Raw genomic sequence first — 22,220 nt, forward strand, 5'->3', positions numbered from 1 at the left:
GTCGCATCATTCATATTATTCACATTAAAGTAATCAATTATTCCATCGCTAGCATCACTTGCACTGCCCATTTTATTATAATATCTATTTAACTCGTTCAAATCCAAGTTGTGCGGTATATTCGTATTAGTAGATTTTCCAACAACATTACACTTCTTAAAGCAAGTCCAGAAATCTTTGGAGTTATTTGAGGATGACAGCTTTTCTGTAAAAAATGTTTTCTTTGCTTTCCACACCATTCGATTAAGTTCTATGCATTTGTGCTATCATAATTTCTATGTAACTTTATCATTGTTTTTAATATCTTCATTTTCAATATTATCAAAGACTTTATTGTATTAATCGTTCTAAATATAATTTACCTCACATTAGAAATATTTCTAATTGAGCTAGCAACTAATTCAAAATACGATAGTATCTAGAGGCCAAATTTGGATAAACATTGAATGTGTAAAAAGAAATTTTATACATTAACCTAATCTTGAGATGCACACCTCTTACACAAAAATAAATGTTAAAAAAATCATAGTTGTAACTTCAATGAATTTGATTTATCTGTGAAATAACAAAAGAAACTTATATGTGACAAGATTGTGGAATATTCTTCAACCTGTTGAAAAGTTGAAGTGTAGGGTGAAAATATCATCCATTAAATACTAAAACTAAGACTGCATTTACATTGCAGCCATCCACATTTGAATAGGTTAAATTTATTTTGGTGAAAAAGTATGTCTTCAACCAGAGCAAACTACAGTAACCATTTAAAAATATACTCAATGTTTTTGCAATACGTTACGTGATGAATTACATGTTCCATAATATTTAATAAGTACGTAAAATGAAAATAAAAATGTATACATGTTTTATTTTAACTGAAGCACAACCAAGCATTTCTGGAGACAGGAAAAATAAAATAAAATAATTTTCATACATCAAATTAATTACATACATTAAATTAATTATATTATTAATGATATCATCATTTTAAAACTAGGAATAACAAATTAACCATTTGTAAGAATTTAACTTAAATACTGTACTTATTGATTTAAAAATCAAACTCATCATAATTATTTTGCAAAATTGACTGGCTTGGTTGAGACTGTTTTGATTCTTGGCTTTTTTGGGAAAATGTTATTTGTTGAGTATGTTGATCAAATCCAAAATCTTCTTCAGAACTGAAGGAAAATTTCAGTTCTGGACTTAATAAATTAGTGTCAGCCAGTACCTGTAATACATGAAATAAATTATTAATTTCTTCACAAAATAATAACAATTTTATAAATGTAAGGTAAACAAATTTCCATTACGACTATACTGTAGATCTGTGTGACGGAAAGAGTCCAGATATTTTCTTCTTCCTATATCGGAGCTTTTATATAAAAAGTGCAACACAATAAATACTAAAAAGAATATATAGGTGCAGAGCAGCAGCTACATACTTTTTCAGGGGGGGGGACAAGCCCTAAATTTGCCGTGTTTTTCCACCAATCAGATTGTAAATAATCCAGAAGTGTTTAATGATTATTATTATATTTGTTACTAGCTAGCAGTTAACCCGCACCTTCATACACAAATTTTAAGATATAAGAGCTTGCTTCTTAATGAAAGCATTTAATAAAGGTCTTAGAAAGCTACGTCATCAAAAGCATCTACTTCCGGCCGTTTCTTCTTCCGGTATAAGATATCTCATGTTTAAGTTGAGTTAATCTTATTGTCATGATTAAGACATATACAGTATAAGTATGAAGGAGTGAAAAGACCTTTGTCTATGGCCTTTTTATCAAGAAAAGATCTAAAAAAGTCCATTCCCACCGTTCATAGTCTAATACGGTGCCACAGTTAAGTTTGCCCTGTCTTTATAAAGAAAATATATACATATGGTAGTTTTTAAGCCCTTCTTTATCAAAAAACCGTCTAATACCAACCTTTGTAATCTGCTTCCCATCTAAGAAACTTCAAGTGACATAGTAAGGTTTGCCTTTTTATTAAGATGACAAAAATATATATACTTACATGCGGTCAATTGTGTCTATTCCAACCATTTAAATTTACTTCTTGTCTCATTTATTTACAGATCCAGAGTTGAGTTTGTGTTGTTGCACCAATCAAGAAAATATATACACATGTAGGTTTTGGAAACTAACTTACATGAAAAGCGTCTATTTCTGGTCTATGATATTTCTGGTTTTATATATATTTTTATCACGATCAAGATAATAATATATGCATACGTAAGCTTAAAAAGACGTTGGTCACTTGTGTTCTTCCGGTATAAGTGATAGAATGGAAAATTCTTGCAACTTTGTTCATCACAAATTTCTAAATAATCGTTTAGAATACGTTTTGTGTTATAGAATTCTTGCTTTTTTCAGACTTTAGTCTAAAAAGCAATGGATCTTTGAGGAAAATTTGTGTCCATTCCCCGGTGTTTCTGAAGCCACAGTAAAAATATCATACACAAGGCTATGTCAAAGGGACCATCCAGTATCGAGTACTTTATGTGCAATCATTCACAGCATTGTACATTAAGGTGGGTTTTATATTAACGTTTATTAATAATAAATAATATTTCCCATTCATTAGATAATTTAAATTGGTCACTGGTTAAATCTGTGGTAAAAATTATATAGTAACTTTGCCTTTGCAACCTGCATAATACTACTGATTAAGGACTGTGTACTTATAGTACATTCTAAATGTAAAAAAATGTTTCTGTCTCGTTAGTAAACTTTAGCTGAAAAGTATCAACAGCTATTTACTGTTAGTTCAATTTGGATTGTAATTGGTAAATATTAGAATTATTATTCCAAATTCTAAAATATTCCTGGATACTTTTCTGATTTTTTCTCCATAAAAACTTTCATTGGACTCCAAAGAATATTGTAAAAAAAAGAATTAGCCACATTGGACCAGCAGTTTTTAAAATTAGTAACACGTTTAGTGATTCATTTTAATTTTTAAGATTAGAAAGATGAGTACAAACCAAAAGTGTCTATAAGGCCTCTCGAATTTTTATTGTTTTAAAAATGAATTTTTCTACTAAAATTTCTTTTGCCATCCTGATATCCTCCGGCTGGCTACAACACTGTTTGAGAACCACTCAAGTATAAAATTTACAATTATAACTTTCAATGCATCAAAACTGGTGGTTATATCACAAAAAAAAATAACTATAAAGTACGGAATATGCCACTCCACGTGTCACGTAACATGCTTCGATGTCACATACACAAATTCAAATCTATTTACCTCATTGCATTATCTAGATGTCCTATGGACAGATAAACATACATACAAGAAATTTTTTCACCCTCCATGCAGATAAAAGAAATTGTGTCAGACTACTGGGTGATAGGTGTCAATAACGCTCAGCCAAATCGCATGGTGAAGTGTCATGCTAAATTTAAAGTTTAGAGATAATATTTCAAGCTATTCTTGCCACATGATATATACACATTTTTTATCAAGACAGGTTTTTTTATAGCAGTGTTAAAATAATAAAAGTTCCAGTAAGCTAGTGAGGATACTACAACGGAAGATACAGTGCGGACAGATAGACAGAAAGAGAGACAGATAAAGAGAAATAAAAATTTACCAGCCCCTCGAGTGATAGACTTCACTAACGTTCAGTCATAAAATCATTGTGTTTTAATAAGAAATATACAATATATCTACGTACATATCTACAGGAGGGTTCACTTCTGGCTGGCTTATACTTTTGAATTGAACCCACACTGGGTACAGCAAAAAGTATGTGTCACTTAAATAAAGACAATTCTATGGATGCCCAGGAGCGGCACATTAACTGCAGAGGATGATGGGAGTTGGTGAGGCTCCTTAAGTGTTAAAGGCAGTTACCAGCCTGGACATAAGGGCGTGCTACCTCTGCCAGCTCACTTTACCTGGAAAGGCTGATACAGAGCTGTTCTCTTACTCATCCTGAATATCCTGTCAATAAGAAAACAAGTACAAAGATTCTTTTAGGACTGAATTGCAATTAGAGGTTTCTCGGTTTCTTGTCAAAAAATCAAAACATCAAAATTTTAATATTGTGCCAAATTTAAAATATATTAGATATATTTATGATTAAAGTTAAACATGTCAAGTAACATATAGAATTAAATCCAAATTATTGTTTAAAATTTTATTCTTTAACTATAAATATGTATAAATTATGTACAGCTTCCCGAAATATCAATATGCTGATATTTTACATGATAGAACAAAATTGAGAGTTAGGGCACTCTTTAGAATAACTTATATGTTGGATGTATCAGCAAAAAGTCACATAACATCCCAAAAACCTTTATTTTTGTTTATTGTATTGTATTGTATTATGTTGTTTGATATTTTAATATAGATATATTTACCATATGGTTAGTGTTGGCCACACAAGTTGAACTGCTAAAATCAAATTTTTCATTGTCTTGTAGAATAGATTCACTTAGCAATGTTTGAACAGGTTCAGTGCTACGGTTGTCTTCAAGATTTTTCTGTTTCGGGAGAGATGTAGCCAATGTTTTATCATTTGTTTCCTGAGAAACACAAATAATTTTAAAATATTGAAGAAACAAACTAATAGTACTGTCATGAGAATATTTTGATTGATATTTTAAATATTGTTTTATGCAGAGTCACAGCTGAGATATTAACTTCAGGCTTTCAGCTTTCTATTCACAGTAGTAATTAGTACTTATTTTTCAGCATTCACATTTATTACTTACTACAAAAAGAAAGTAAGAACCATTATTTGGAAAGAGGTTGTTATTCTTCTACAGTTATGTTGTTGGGATTAATGCTAATCTATACACTAAAACCATTAAATACCAAAAAGTTAAGTAGGTAAACACATGCTCTCATACACTGATATATCAAGAGGTTTAAATATCTAGAAGTACTCCAGTGTTGCTTTACTTTTTATTTTCATAATTGGAAATATTTATGTGTGCTTGCTCAGCTATTATTATTGCTCAGCATTATGACATCTATTTGGAAAAGAATGGTCAGTTTATTTATTTTTTAACATTGTACCTCAATACTTTTTTCCCCCAATATGTCCTTTCTCTGGTTAAAATGTTTGGTTACAAACTATATTTAAGCATGAAGTTTATGAGTAAATTAATTACAATGACAACATTTAACACAGGTTTTCAAGAGTTGAAATTGACCACTACAAATGGAAGTATATTATCTCATATTCATTAACTAAAAGTGGCTTATAACCTCTTAAAACAAAGACGAGCACATTATGGAATGTCTCCAGGGAGACCCAGTAAACAGCTGTTGTAAACATTTACTGGCAACAAATTTATGACATTGGATTCCATTGACCATCACATCAAGATAGCTAACTTAACGTAAAAAAGCTGTTCATTTTTACATATTCCATTTTCGGCTGATGACGACGACTGGGAATATTCTATGAAACAAAGTCACTATTCCCGTAACCTCACAACATCTCGTTCTGCCAAGATTGTGAAAGGTGACCAAGGTATGAAAAATTGGGGACTATATAGTAAGGGATAACAAGCTTAATTGTTTTGTGAAAGGTTTTTCTTGTTATTCTTCAGCATGCCAATCAGGAAGTAAAACAGGCATACCAAAGTTGTAAAATGCAAAACGAGTGAGCGAACCAATAGAAAACTATTACTTTGGTTTTCCTTAAATTTTTATCGAATTATAAACCTTACATGAGTTAAACTGTTAATTATTGATGTCTCTGAAGAGTTATATACCAGAATGAATGTAAACAAGCAGTCTCTTGTCTGTAGACTTAGATCATTGAGTTCACCAAAGTAAGAACTATCACAAGAGCCAACCAAGTCTTGCAAATCATTGGCTAGTTTTGTATGTGAGTCAGATTTGTTGTTCAAGATAACATATTAGAGACTAAATATACAATTAAGGTAAAACAAGACCCAGCAGTGGTTACTTCTGGCTAGTTTATACCTTCCAGTTGAACCCACACTGGGCATAACAAAAACCGATGTGTCACTTAAATCTGGGTAAATTTATGGATGTCCAGGATCAGCACATCACTAACCGCTAATGTTGAGATTCTGGAGTAATTCAATAAGTCTAGTCTACTGCAGGAGATAACTGTTGGAGTTGGTGGGGTTCGTTTCCTAGGTGCTAGCCTATATGTAAGGATGTACTACCCCTTGCCTGCTTTGACTAAAGAGGCTGATTCAGAGCTTCTTCCAAGGGGACATGACGAGATTAGTGCTCTAAATTCTTCCTCATGTATCCTGACAGGAGGCGTCCCCTACCCCCAACCTTACCTATCCAGAATATCCTGTCACTCCAGGAGCAACGCATAGGTCCTTATAGGACTAATTGCAATTTCTAAGCTTCTTGTCTTAAGAGAACAGTAAAAAAAGGTAAAATAAGGCCCATCTCACTGCTTATTATCATTAGTTTCCATTTAACTTAGGAAAATTAAGCTGTGAGAAAAGAAACTGTTGTTACAAGATACAAATTATAAAGCAGGCCACAACAAAATGTCAACATTGTCAAATTATGCCAACCAAGACATATTTTGGTTATTCTCATCTGATTAAAAAAAAATCTGTACATCTGAAAGTAACCACATTTCTACAACCATAATACATTTTGAAAAAAGTGTTATGTTGCATTTCTATATTAAAAAATGATTTTTATCAAGAGAGATATGTCTACTAAAATTAACACCACTATAACTATTACCGAAACTGGAAGTTCACCCTGGCTGATACTAAGAGTCCAAAATTCAAATTCATCATCATATTGAAGACTAGACTGACTTGGTTGGTTTTGATTGTCTTTTTTCAAATGGGAGAAACTGTTGACATTTACACCAGATCCAAATGTTTTATTTGGACTTGAGTAGTTATGATTTGCAGAATTCTCTGTTTTGTTAGTTGATACCTGTAACAAAGTTATTAATATTACTATCTCGGTTCTAATATTTTTTCAGTAATCCCTCATTTAAAAAATAATGCTTTCTTAAGCTTTAACAAATAGTTAGTGTTTTACTTTCTAGTAAATAAATATGTGATTTAGAAGAGTTCAATTTTGTAATTCTCTATAAGGTATGTGGGTCTGTATTTGACTACCACTTTTTAACCATTACCAAGATAAACCATCACCGGGTTACTTAGTATACTACTATTCCTGGCCAGTTGAGAATAATACTTGAGATTGCAGTGTTGTTTAGGGTAAACCCAGGCCCGTACTCAAACTGACAGGAAAACTCTCAAGATACTTGCCACATAATACATTCAAAGATAGGTTTCATAGCATTGTTCAAATAATAAAAGTTCTAGTGAGCTACTTACTACAAAGCAAGAGTGGGCTGAAATCAAATCTTGTCACCAATGTTTAACATTGACTTTCCACTCTATTATTTTTTTCATTTTAATCCATGGATAAGAATATGACATGTTCAAATCACATATGAATGTACGCAGTTTGTTTACAAATTTATTTATTCTGCTATTTTCTCTTTGTCATCTATGTTACCTATAAGACCAATGTAAAAATATTCACTAACGCTCAGCATATTCCCATGACATGCACCATGATCAAACTCAATGTTTCTCATATAGAAATAAGTCTTCATGCAAAATTTCAAGCCTATAGGCCATTTTGTTTTCGAGATATTGTGCGTAGAGACACACATACAGAAATGGAAATTTTCTTGTCTCTTGAGAGATAGGCTTCACTAAAGCTCAATTAATACAAATTTGTTAAATCAGTTTAGAAGTTCATTATTACTAATTTACCCTTTCCTGGGGCAGTTTGACCTGCAGAAGCCCAGTTTGGGCCAACTCCTGCGGAATTAGAAGTACGAAGTACTAATACCTTTAAAATTAAATATCTTTTTCATTTCTACACCAAAAATAAGGGCATTACACAATTTTTCAGGATAAGCATGTTCTTATAGGGCTAAAATCTAGATAGCCACCATTATTTCATTATTTTTGGACCATTGACTTTTCGACTGGATTATGAGTCTAATTTTCTGACATTCAAGGAAGTAATGGTTTAATACTCGTATCTTAAAATCTTTTTACTATCTCCAAAATTAAAACTAATTTAAATATTGTGGAAATTAGTATTTGACTCTCATTTCCCAACCATCACAGTTTTAATTGGTCCTTTTCCAAACCAGCAGATATGAACACTTGCAGAGTTATAATATAGGACAGGCACTTCCAAACCCCTTTGTTAGTGAACACCTCTCTCAGACAATGATTTTGTTCAAAATGTCAAAACTAAACAAAATTAAGTGAGGTATGTCACAGTGTACAAGGAAAACACTTAGTGTTGTACACTTAAAGTACAGTGTATGAATTTATTAAGTTATGTTTAGTGGATGACTCATTTTTCTTTGTAAGCAACTGCTGCTAACCAACAAAAAAATAATTATTACTTAAGATAAAGAAGCTATATAAGATACTCTACAACAAACAGACATACTGAACGTGAGAGACTTTGTCAAAATTATTCTTTAGGTTCTTAAACTTCAGTGAGACTTTTATAAAAATAACACTATTTAGCCCAATACTTACAGGTTGGACTTCTTACCTTTGATAGACTATTATTACCACATGTTTCTTTGTCTATTGTGGTTATAGTCTGAGATTTCCAAAATTCAAAGTCATCATCTTGGAGATCTGGCTGATGAATTGATTGTTGGATGTCATCATCATTACACATTTTATTGTTACTTAAATTATTACAAGAAATTGCTGCATTTTCTTGAGGACCGAGGATAGGAGTTTTCTTAGACTGGTCTGAAGGAGATTGTAGGTGTTTCCTCTTAAAAATAATAAAAAATTTGTTAATTCTAGTAAAATGTGGCAGTAACAAATCACATTTAGATTTAATTTTATGATTCTTCGGTTGATCATATTAGGTGAGTTAAAAATAAGATCACCTTTCCCACATTTCACTACAATATTCCTGATAGTCCTGTGATATGAAACTTCTAAATCATATCTTAAAATGCTTTGTTGCTAGAAGAGTTTTGAAACTAGAATTTTGTCTTTTGGCATCATTACATTAGGACTCCCTAGTTTCAACCACTTTAAAAAACAAATTTTCATAAATTAAAATAACAAGACTTTCTCTTTTTGGAATCAGGTCAAAATACTAACTAATGATTATCAATTAAAAATTTGAATGAAAATTGATAACCACACAAGTTCTTTTTAATATAAGAACATTCAGAACACTTGGAAAAATCAGGTGGACAAAGTTTATCCTGGTGCCATTTTCCTTCAAACACTTTCTTTTTGTGTAAAATGAGATGACCAGTGTCACAGTTGACCACTAACATTCCTCCATATACAGCTTTGAACAAACATTGTTGAGTGTATACAAACTTGCTGTGAAAATATTCTCTTCTGTCCTTTGTATATGATTCATCAATCCAATTTTATGTTCTGAATAAAAGAGCTCATTATATACCACACTTTATGGATTACGTAATGCAATATTACTAAGGATTGAACCAGATTTGAAAAAAGTACAAAACATTGCCCTGTAATCATAGCAGGGGATTGCCACTCCCCTACACCCCTCCCCCTCCCCATACCATTTAGAGGTCATGGGTATATCCTTGTCAGCGTCTTGGCCACATGAGGGCCGTCATGGCAGGAAATAGATCATCTCTAATGCTCAGCCATATCCCAAGGATGTAAATGCACCATTATCGAACTTCCACTTACCTATTTCAAAATGAAAATTTATGCAATATTTTAAGTTTATGGTTCAATTTGTTCTTAAGATATGATACGAAAGACAAACATACATACAAGAAATTAGCTGTCTACCGTAGTAACAGCAAAATACACAAAACTTTAAGTCTGTAGCTCAATTTTTTCTCCTTTCCATATTCTGGATAGTTAGGTTTTACTAATACTCACTCAAATACTATAGGGAAACACGCTACCTAATTGAACTCAATGTTGCTGGTTATATAGAAATGAAGCTTCATGCAAAATTTAAAGTTTATAACTCTTTTCTTTCTTGAAATTCCAAGCTGATGGACAGGAGAACATTTGTTGCCAGTACGCAGGTGATAGGTTTGCTAGTTCTCAGCCAATAACAACAACAAAACAAAAAAGCGAGTTTTTTTATTTTCTTTACCAATCTGTGTTTTATTATCAATAATGGAGACCTTTCTTCTTCAGATACCTACCCTGAACTCTCCATTGAAATCTGACACAACAGTGTATTTGTCTCATTACCAGTTAAAAGTTTCTGCTGGTGATCAATGAAGCAATTCTAGGTTCAATGAGCTGATTTTATTGTCTTATAAAATTGTGTGGAAGTAACTAGAAACATTTTCTTTGATGCCTAAAATCTCAATATTTTAAAAAGTGATATTTTCTCTTTAGCAAGGTCAGTATATCTCAAGATAATAGGATTTTGATTATTTGTCATCATTGTATGTTATAACAATAGAATGCATTGTTTCAAGGATTGACTCTCTTTTTCAAGTGTCAAAAAAATTCTAATAATTTAAGGTTAAACATGAACAAAAGACTTAAAAATAAAATGTGCGGCAATGAATTGTCACACACTAAACCAAATTTAACTACATATGTTGTACAAACTCAAGCAATGCCTGACTATACATCAATAGCATAAAGTCCAGACTGGTGATTGGGTGGAAGTTAGGCATTGGCATTTACTGTTGTATCACAACGCATCATCTGAAACAAAGACAACAAGAAGGTGATGGCATGGAGGGAGAGAGGTAAGGGGAAACGTGTTACACTCAAAGTCATAGTGTGGGACCAGTCTTCCATCTTCCCAGGTGCATGTGACATGTTTAGTGCTTTTAGTTCTGTATGGTGACATATATCCTTGGGTTCATTTTCACCAGTTTGAACTTTATGCTGTTGGTGTATCAGTCACGTATTACTAAAGATTTTGGCATACAACATATTATGTTGTTAAATATTATTTAGCATGTGGTAATTTTATTACAGCACTTTTTAGTTTTAAGTTTTTTGTGCATGTTTAACCTTATGTATAATAGCATTTTGATACCTTAGGAAGAGAGTTTATATCAATTCTCATAACTAAAATTCTATTTTTGTAACATATATAACAATTGTAAATGTCTTAAATCCTATTATTTCTACAAATTATCAATTGTTAATAAACAATCTTTAAACAAAGAATCTCTAGATAGTTGTAATAGCAATACTATGACGTGGTGAGAATTGAAACATTAAAAATATAGTCATGACACCAATCACACGAGCGAGCCTAAGTTAAGTCAATAAATACATGCAATGAGAGATGTGTTAACTTACTTTTCTTTTCAAATTCATGTTGGTTGTTTTTATACCTGCAAAATGTTTACTTTTGTTGTGCAAACCATGCCTTGTTTGTATCTCCTTTAGTTTTCTTTTCAAAACATGTTCAGCATCAGCAGTATTTGTTACCTGTAAAATATAAACTTTGATAAATGTAATGTATAACTAACTAATTTCATTACATAATATATAGATTATTTAAAAAATTATCTTCATGTATTAAAATTGTTATGCTATATATATATATATATATATATATATATATATATATATATATAATATATATATATATATATATCGTATGGGGGACAAAGGCAGCTATCCATAAATAAATAAATTAAAAATTACAATTATTAAAAAGTACGTAAGAACAAAGTTCTTGAGTCATAAATTAAAAATAATATTAAGATCTCCCGTCACAAAGCTAAATCCAAATTACTGAGCCAGTTTAGAGACCCATCCTCCAAACCACTTACAGTAGACCAGCCAGACCACCAGAAAACAATCGCAAAGGGCAGTCGTTTACAATGTGCTCCATTGTCTGAGAGTTTGCGCCACAATCACACGTCTGGTCGTCAGTAATACCCCACTTAAATTTCCAGTGATTACTTCTCCCAACCCCAGTTCGAAAACGATTCAATAAAACCCATTCCTTTCGAGGAATTTCCAAGCCACCCGCTGCTTTCGTAGGATCGGATATCAAGAACTTGTTCCGTCCATCGAATGATTCCCAGGATGACGCCCAGTTAGCATTAGGCGTAAAGTTCTCCTCTATCAACTGGGATGCTGTTCGTAGTGATGGCTTGCGTGATTTGAGCCGGCTATCTTGCTGAGGAAGGTCGGGCGTAACGGGCAATTCGGAATTGGACACGATCTTATTGAACTCTCTCAGGAGAGCCTCTTTGCATTTAATCTCAGGTGGTGCTATATTGCTCAGCACTGGGAGCCAAGGTGTTGGTGTTGCCATGAGAGTTCCAGTAATTGTCCTCATGGCCCTGTTAAGAACGACATTTTTATGCTAAGCAATATTGATAGAAGCAGAATGGTTTTAAAAGCAACAAAAAGTATGAAATGAATCCAATACTTTATGTGTTGGTTCCAAAATAAATGTTATAAACTACTAAGCTATTGTTTAACCTAATTAGGTAAAAGCATTACAACTTTGATTTGTTTATTAAATAGGTTGAAACTGCTTAGATCTCTCTGTCACTCTGAACCTAAGGTTCTGAATTCTTCTATAACTCACACACACTATTGAAGTGATTGTAAATAGATAGTGAATTCCACCTAGAATTGTTGTTTACTAGACTACTATAAAAAGCGACAACTAAAAGCTTACCATATGTTATTAATTGAAATATTTGAAATCAAAAGTTGGTGTTTGCAACCTTGTATATTTAGCATTTTTTTCAACTAATTACAAACCTAATATAAATATTTATATTGAATTAACCTAGCCTATATATTAAAATATCATCCTTGTATTTAAAGCCATTATCAAAACAAATTCTATTCCCTATGCTTGCAGATAATAAATTATATAAAATTATTGTCTATGGTACCATAAAATCTCTCGATATTATTATATAGTTATTTAGTTTTACAGTTATTTTTATTAGTTATTTTATACAGTTATTTAATACATTTTTTATAAAATTCAGTATTGACCTCTGAAACTGAGCGATTGTTATTTAATACATTTTTTATCAAATTTAGTATTGACCACTGGAACTGAGTGATTGTTATATAATAAATTTTTTATAAAATTCAGTATTGAGCTCTGAAACTGAGCGAATGTTATTTAATAATTTTTTTAATAAAATTCAGTATTGAGCTCTGAAACTGAGCGGTTGTTATTTAATAAACTTTTTCTAAAATTCGGTATTGACCACTGGAACTGAGTGATTGTTATTCAATACATTTTTTATAAAATTAATTATTGAGCTCTGGAACTGAGCGATTGTTATTGAATACATTTATTATAAAATTCAGTATTGGCCTCTGGAACTGAGTGATTGTTATTTAATACATTTTTAACTGCTTTTTTCTTTTCAGTAATTTTCATACCAAAATGTATCAAATTGAAATCATGTATAATTTCTTACAAATTAAAGGTACTCGGTTTCATGAATTCATTGATCTTAGATCAGTTCAAATTATTTTGTTTTCGTTTAAACAAAACTGGAAAGGTTGCCTTTATATATATATATATATATATATATATATATATATATATATATATATATATATATACATGATTAAACTTCTTAAGTTTAAAAATTTTATGTGGCTATAATTATCTACTCTAGCCTGGTTTACATATAGTAACCATATATTTTGGAATATGAATAAAAATGGAAATTCTTCAGTTTATAATTTAACAAATAAAATACAAGCTAATTTGTGTTTGGTTACATTTTTTAATATTGATTAACACATTCACAACGGCTTATTTCCGGAATTTTTTATTTGCTGTTGAATTTTTTTAATAATAATGAATATTATTTTTTAATAATACTCGTTTTTTGTGTTAAATGTCTAAGCATAACGAGAAATGTAGGTATGACTTCGCAATTTTTCACAAAAGCAATTAGCCTACTTCAATATTTTTTTTCAATTTTTTTCTGTTTACTCTAAGGGGCACCTAAAAAATTAATTTAACTTTAAAATTAAGCAATTGTACACCCGTTAGGGTACATGATAGTCTAAGGTGTTTATTATAAACTTACTTTTTAACTATAAATAAAAAACTGCAAAGTATTTTAATTTGATTAGTTGTGCTGATCATCCTGATAAAATACACAATCCATGTATTATATAACACATTTTGAAGTTACAAATCCTTAAATGTTTTAGAAGTGTTATACAAAATTATTGAATTAAGTTGAAAATAATCTAAAATAAATTAAAAAGTGTTACTAAAATGTGATGTTAAAATTAGTTCATAACAAAATACAAGAACGGCAGCACATTGATACTTGTTTATACATTTATTTATATAATAAAATAAATAGTCTGTAAAGTTTACTCATTATATGTATAACTTATAGGTTCTAAAGTTCAAGCTAATCAAATACCATAACCTATAACTTAATTTCATTAATAAAAGCCAGATAAATTATACAGATGCTAAAGATTAATTAGTCACACAGTATATTTAACATGGTGGCAGGTATATTATTTTATTGATTATGATTCAAACATTATTTTTAAGATTTACTGTAAAGATTGAGACACATTTACCCCAAGGCTTTCTAAAATTTTCTTTCGAAATATTTCATCAATACTTATTCTCAGTATATTTACACAAGATTTAGATACTTCACACATTTTCTAACCTTTATTAGGCCTACTTGATAATGTAACGAGTAGCGGAAAATTACACGTTATTCAATTGAATTAATTATATACAATTGTAAAAGTAATACTGTATTGTTATAATTAGCAATCACAATATTTCAAAGTAGGCCTAATATTTCCTTATATTACAAAATAAACATATACGACTGTTGCTGCTTTGACGTGAACGTACTCCTACTCGTACTTGCAGTCGAAAGGCGGAAGCGGATGTTTAACGATCAATGCCCACTCTATTATTGTTTAAAGCACGCTCTAATGTATATATTTTAGGGTGAATATTATATTATGCATTGGAGCGTGCTTTTAACAATATTGGTTTTTAAGTGGGTTGTATTAATTAGTATTATAATAAAATCTCTAACTTTATAAGGCTTTAGTATCTCACTGGAAATACTAAAGGCTACTAGTATCCACTGAGGCTACTGTTGAATAACCTTTCAGTACACTTCGAAGAGTAAAAACCTGACTGAGAAGTACAATACGAGAGGACAGATTGACTGGGTTTTGTTTGTGGAGTGTCCATACGAAATGCTTTAAGGAAATTGAGGACTGGTATGAAACGAGATTTATGAACAAGTTTTCTACAAATCCAAGACAACTTGTACTAGTGTAAGACATGTAATAAAAAACATGTTTTATCAATCAAATAATTGTAATTACATAGTTGATAGAGCACTGTTCTTTACTAAAACAATATTACGAATAAGCTTGCTTCTGTTAATCACAATTAAATAATTTCTCTGATTTCAATAATTTTAATCTCCGATGATCAAACTCACATGTGGTTTTCAACACAGCCACGATAAGCTAATTTTTTAAGTTAGATGCATACGTTTTCATAGGCACGGTGGTTCTAACCTTATCTCTCCAATAGTTTCCTAATTGTTGACTTCATCGTTGAATTTTCAAGACCCTACTGGCTTTTTCTGGAGTTCCTCGGGGATCACATTTTCACCCGTTCTTTTCATAACTTTCCTCAGCGATATTATAGACATCATTATTGTTAGGTATCTCTTGTTTTTGGATGACATAAAAAAATCTTTTTTTCTGTAACTTTTATGTCTGTCTGTTTTCTAAACAGGAGTGGTACCAGGACAACTCAATGAAGATAGCTGTTGGAAAATGCGCTTTAATTTCTTTTCATCTATCTACTAATGTCATTCTAATGTATTATCCATTTATTTGTGCTACCTAGGAACTCGTCCACTCTATGCATGATTTGTTAGTTCTAGGGTCTAGGCTTCGTTATAGGAGTGGTCATGTGTAAAATCTATTACATATGGCCTTAGGCAGATCAATATTGGGGTATTTCAGTCTTAGATATCAGACTGACTCACATCGACAGCAGGGGATAAAGATCGGTTCTTGGTTGGTGTTGGTTTAGGTTTCGAATACCGTGACGTACCAGCATTTGTCTCGGTATCCTTATGTGCTTAGCAACCTGATGTCTCCACGTATAGACCTGTTCAATGACTGCGGCTATCTGGCAAAAAAGTGTTTTGTCTGTTATAATTTCACCGTTGTTATATTTTTCTCTGGTAGTTGTATGTTTGCAGTAGGTATTTATTTTATTTCTCCGTTTAAAATATTATTGTCTGTTTTAAATTATTGCTATTTTGTCTGGATTATCATCATTATCATGTAACTTGCTGTATTTTAGATAGCTAGGGGTAACCTTTATAAATAGATAAATGCATGTCTAAATTATGAAATAGTATTTGTATACTAATATTTTGTTGTACAATATTAAACGCCTTCAACTTTTAATAAGGCAATAAAGTTACACTGCATCATTTTACAGCCTATGAATTAAGTGAAGGCGCGTTAAAAATGCTTCAAGATAAGATAGCCTGAGTTAATAACCGCAATGATTCAGATGATTGGTTATTTACTACCAGAGTATTGTGACCTTTATTTTGTAGTCCATTTTATAATAGTTAGTATTAGTTTTATTAAGTGCATATTTTAGAGATACTGAAAATGTGTTGACAAACAGCACGTTTGTGGTCTGATTTAGACGTTTCGTATCACAATGTTTTGATATGAATTGGTCATTTTAAGTAACTTTTGTTATTCTAGACTATAACTAATTGTTTGTTGGATTGGTAATTCACTTGAGGAAGTGGTTCAATTGAAGATCTAAAAATGTAGTCTTTGAAGGATTTGTATCATTGAACCATGGCAAGTTACCGAAAAAAATCCTTCAGCCTTTATTTTGTACTAATCATTCACAATTTTGAATAATATGTAACATGAAGGTCTTCATAAGAAAATCTTTGTTTAATTTTACTTTAATTTTTTTAAAGGTTTTAGTGCAATGTTTCTTATAGAGTTCGAGGGAATAAATACATGGTGCATAAATATGGTTTTCTTATAAAAAATGCCTCATTTACATAATGGCACTGTTCCTAACAGACCCTTGATTATATAAGTCTACGGTGTGTGTTTAAAGGAAAAAAATAACTGGGACAAATAAAGATCCTAAAGGGCGTTTTAGCCCCCTTCTCCGAAATAATTTCTATATACGCTACTAACCACACTGTTTAATTAAAGGCCACATATAAACTCTAAAAAGTGGGTTTGTGTATGGTAACACCGCTTACGGTGCCTTAGCATTCAATAGAAAAATACCATGGCATTCTAAAAAAATGAAGCAGCCTATTGTGAAAAATCTTTTCAAAAATTTTAAAAAATGCATGGGCTATAGAAATAGGCCTAAAAGAGAAGTGATCGGTTTTATTTGACGTATTTTCCAACAGTGCAGTAGTCGTATTGATTGTTAAATCATCAGGAAAAACGCGCTCAGACACTCAGGCATTATACAGATGCGTTAATATGGGGGCCAGTTCAATAGCATATTCTTTCATAAATGTTGACGATAGGTAAATAAATGTCCCTTGAATAACTATTATTCAAGGATAAAAAAGCCTGTACTGTTTCTTGAACTTCAATTTTGCGAAAAAAGAAATAATGTAAAAGTGATGGAATTGAAGTAAAAATATCTGTCAGCGAGTTATTAACAGCTATTGAAGATGATAATTGGCTCAGACGATCCGCAGCATCTAAGAATGAATAGAAACTATTTGCTTGGGACAACGCACCACCTCACCCGCATATTCCAGCTCACACACTCCACGGACAACGGGATTCTTGGATGGTCTGCAGCTATTAATAACCTGTCAGGTCGCTCTCGCAGGGTTACGGCAGCGAGAAATGTTCTGCCTGTCTGAACTTAGAGGCAAGAATAAGTTGTCGGTGACGATGCTTCATGAGGTTATAGCGCTACCGAATCTCATGAGGACCAGCAAACTGCAAAACGTATGCATCATGCAAACTACACCTGCTCTCCCGAACCTCTTCTGTAAGCCACTTAGGACTTTCTGGCCTCGTCACCACCTTTCTGGCCAATGGAAAAGAAGTATTTAGATATTTAATAAGGATGTCAGAGAAAGTTGAAAACCGTGTGATTATTGAGTGATTTTGGAGAACTAACTGCCATGATGCAGATTGAAAAAGGGCTCGGAATTTACTTTTGTTTCTAACAGAAATTATTCTGGTGTATATAACCTTTTCGATAGTAGTTTGTTTATTTTTAGGAACAAAATATTTGATTTGATTTGATATATGAATAAGCAGGCAAGTATGTTATATTGTCCAGCCAAAAGTTACACACCGTCATCAGTCTTTATTGTAATCCTATGAATAACGGTGATACTGTTGAAACTATTAATGAGTTCAGTGAACTGAAGAGACTCGTTGGTTGATTCCAGAATGTTGATGCTAAAATCACCAGCAATCAAAGCATAACCGGGGTCTTTGTTGATAATGGAAGGCACAGCATGGAGCATTTCCATAAAAAGAGCAAGAGTCCATTCGGGGACCGGTATACACAAACAAGGGTAATCTGCGATTCAGGAACCGACATCGCCTTCGGTGGAGTTTTTGACACCATGGCGAGGTTTAAGTTTAGTTGACTTTTTCACTCATGAAAATAGCAGAACTACCGTGAACCGCTAAAGTTCTGCTCAAAAAAGATAAAAGGTGGTTGTCTCTGAGGTTAACAATATTAGCTTCATCGGCAGTGAGCCAGTGTTCTGTCAAAGTCCACATTTGCGTTATGCCAGCATACTACATTTTACATGTCGCCAGCATACTACACTACGCTCTCACTCCGGCGACTTCCACATGAGATCCACCAATTTAAATTACTAAATTATAACACAAAAAACAAATTACAATCAATTACATTAGGCACTACATTATTTATCAATTTCGTTTAGAAAATATTTCTTTTCCAAATTACGTTTTAGAAAGCGCTCACAGTACATACCTGTATTTCCGATATTACTTGTATTATTGTTAATATCGTTATGTTTCCTTTAATTTTCCAAGCCATTCTTGCTGACTTTGGTCGTTGCCGCCCCGTACCCTGCCACGGAATGAATCCCCGTTGCACCTACCATATTTAGACCAAGTATTTCGTAATTGTTGGATTGGTTGTAGGTGTGCCGCTGACTAACAATGTTGACGGCATCTAAGCATCCAAATCTTCTAGATGTTTTGGGTAGCATCATAAAATGAAATATTTATACAGTACAAATAAGCTGGTCACCATTGTGAAGCTGGCTTGTGCTATGAAAGAATACAGAGTCACGGAATACACTCGAGGTCATAGAAAAGATAAAACACATAAGTCTCACTGGAAAACAGATCACTGCGCGATCCTACAGCCAGACCTAGTAACTGCCATGTACGAGACCTAGCGCATCAATAGCGAAATCTGTTGACTGGTCCTATAGTTACTAACATCACTAAAATAAACCTGGGGTTGGATCGTATTTTTAGAGATGCTGCAAAATGTGATTATCACATGATTCAACAGAAGCTCACAGAGCTCATTGTCAGCAGACACTTAGAGCTCAGATTACACAATGATCAAATGAGATAAAATGTTATCATTAGACAATAGAAAATTGTTATAAGAGGCACAACATAAACTACGCTAAAAGCTATTTTGATGGGTTAAGAATTCTTTGATACATCAATTTGCTTCACATTCTGCTTTTGAGATTGTGTCTCGTTTTCTTGTAAATCACCATATCAAAGAATGCCTGGTTCAATTTATTAATTATGACATTCAAATGGCTATAACTCATGCCAGGGATAACATTTTGAGGTGTATCTACCGGCGTTTATGTTCACTAAAATATACTTCAATTTGATATGCATCAAATTATGCTTACGCTGAAGAGCTTTGATTATACTATAGAGAGGAAATCCCGCAAGTTATAAATCTTTAAAAAATCAATGGATCAATTCCGAATAAGAAGTTAATTAATTGACCACAAATAATTTGGCTATGACTATTTCTGAAAATTTAATACTGTTCAAAGGAGATTTTTAATGGAACCACTCCACCTGGATGTATTTTTTTATTCTCTTTCGTACTACGTTAAATTGATAAGCAATTAATTCTTATTAGTTTTTTTGGTTGGAAAGCTCTTAATTTTTTAAGTTGACGTATTCTTGCATGCAATAAAACGTGGTTTGATCTAGTACACGTGTGTTGTGTAACACAGTTTTCTAATTATTTATATATGTATAACATCTGGGCACGTGAATCCACAAACAATGACAGTAATGCAAAGAAGAAGAAAGTAATGTTACACATAATGCTGACTGCTGACGAGTAGTTCCGTAATTTGCCGCTAGAGGGGGGGTGTGGGATGTCTCGCTGTGGTCGAGCAGCGCCAAGCGTCAGTGCGTCAGTCGCGTGGCCGCGGTTAAAGCGTTAGGGTGTAAGTGAAAGTCTACTGGTTGACTTCTGTGTTTGTTGTTCACGTCGAGTTAAGGATAACACTATCTCAACAGGTACACATTACAGAATTGTTCTGCTCTTAATGTTTATCAGTTTTTACGTAACACTGATTTAATTTGTTAAGAATAAGATTTCGTCAGAGAGTAGTATTTATCATTTTCTGGTCTTATAACTTTCCATAATAAGACTCAAATTAATAATTATATTGTTATTCTCCAATGTCTTCAATGTGGGACTTTACCTGGAGCCTGTCAAATTCCCAAATACTTATTTTAGGGATTCACCACTAAGCCAAATATTGTTTTCTGTTTTTTTTTTTTTACTCAGTTATCAAGTAATTGGGTCAGGTTTAAGACAAAAACATTCAAACTAATTAAGACATTACAAAATAGTTGACAAAGCGTGTAAAGAAATTGAGTGCTATAATGCTATAATTGCTAAACAAAATTAGTTTCAAGAGTGGATATCTTGTCGTTGTGTCTAGGAGACAAACGGGAGTAGTAGCATAACAGTCACCTTTGTCTCATGTGATTGACACTAATATTCCTATTATTTAGATAAATATAAAATACTTCAAAACAACACGAGAGTAACTATTAGCTCAGGAATATTTAAATTGACTGTAATATTAGTGGAGATATACAAATAAAAACTGGTGTAAATAAGAAGTGAAAATGGGCAACTTTTCAAGGATAGGTAAATCTAGTATGCTACACCTTTAATTCAATATAAACAATTTCTACACATAACAAAAGTGGACGATGAACGAACTACTTCACAGATCCCGCGCCTCAGTCAAACTTCACCAAAGATTTGTCAGGTTAAGTGTACAGAAATTATCATATGGTGAATAGACCCATTTTGCTTTTCTATTTTCTGTCTGAAGGGTTGTTAAACAAAATTCTTAACTCTAAAACGGTTCTAGTTATAGCGTTGGAATTTGAAATAAATATTTATCTTGATTTACGTATAATTTACGTGATTAAACATAAAAACGCACTGTGTAAGTTTCACATTGTTGACCGTGTTTTAATTTTCATGTCAAATTACACGAACACTGACGTAAGAACAAAATGTGTGAGACATCTGGACTGTCATAAGTATGTAAAACGTATAGTTCTCATTATTAATAATTGTGTGATTAATGAATTGAAAAATAGGATGTATAATAGTAGAAATACATCTATTTAGGTGTAGTTGTAAATGGTTAATCTAAACCAACTACTGTGATTTTACGTCTCCCATTTTTCTGTTCAAAGAACGACTTTAGCCTACCGAAGGAGATGTACTCTTATCTCTTCTCGTTTTTATTAGATGAAAAAGCGAAACGGCTCATCGCGAATAGTTATTTTCGATTTAAAGCACCGCCAACTTCGAGTAGCTAGAGACTACACCATATGCCCAACGAAAAACTTTCCACTATTGATTAATTCATACAGTGATGAATTAACTGTATTAATTATTCAAAGCTTATTCACGATGGATTTAGAAGGATGACATTTAGGTTCAGACGGTTACATCATCACGTGTTCTAATAATAGAATACTAAGTTTCGAGAACTGGAATCTCCTCCATTCACATCTGAATGTGTGTGCAATCACTAAAGTCAAATTAGACAACAGACAAAATCAAACGTATGGCTATGGCTTGACATTTTGTATCCTAAAGTACCCCACACTGAACAATCTCTGTGACTGTTTGTAATTTTTGTAAAGTCGGCATTA

At 32.3% G+C, this 22,220-nt stretch overlaps 2 protein-coding genes across 6 annotated transcripts in view; one reads left to right on the plus strand and one right to left on the minus strand.

Moving 5' to 3' along the window:
• Positions 1 to 845: 845 nt before the first annotated feature.
• On the minus strand, positions 846 to 14,866 carry LOC124358672. 2 transcript variants are annotated; one of them, XM_046810977.1, is made up of 6 exons: positions 14,765 to 14,866; positions 11,316 to 11,448; positions 8,572 to 8,805; positions 6,709 to 6,909; positions 4,374 to 4,538; positions 846 to 1,228 (listed from the first exon to the last, which is right to left on the minus strand). In XM_046810977.1, the coding sequence occupies exons 2-6, from the start codon at positions 11,331 to 11,333 to the stop codon at positions 1,049 to 1,051; spliced, it is 798 nt and encodes a 265-aa protein (XP_046666933.1). In that variant the 5' UTR covers positions 11,334 to 11,448; positions 14,765 to 14,866; the 3' UTR covers positions 846 to 1,048. The 2 variants fall into 2 exon arrangements, with proteins under 2 accessions (XP_046666933.1, XP_046666932.1); XM_046810976.1 differs by having other exon boundaries at positions 11,316 to 11,447; positions 14,562 to 14,845.
• Positions 14,867 to 20,451: 5,585 nt separating this feature from the next.
• Positions 20,452 to 22,220, plus strand: part of LOC124357106 (storkhead-box protein 1) — a 249,662-nt gene continuing 247,893 nt past the window's right edge. For all 4 annotated transcript variants that reach the window (XM_046808557.1, XM_046808558.1, XM_046808559.1 and 1 more), the window contains exon 1: positions 20,452 to 20,549. The gene's annotated coding sequence lies outside the window, so the exon portion shown is untranslated. The remainder of the gene's footprint in view (positions 20,550 to 22,220) is intronic.

The sequence above is a fragment of the Homalodisca vitripennis genome, chromosome 3 (assembly GCF_021130785.1).
Source record: "Homalodisca vitripennis isolate AUS2020 chromosome 3, UT_GWSS_2.1, whole genome shotgun sequence".
Classification (NCBI taxonomy): Eukaryota; Metazoa; Arthropoda; class Insecta; order Hemiptera; family Cicadellidae; genus Homalodisca; species Homalodisca vitripennis.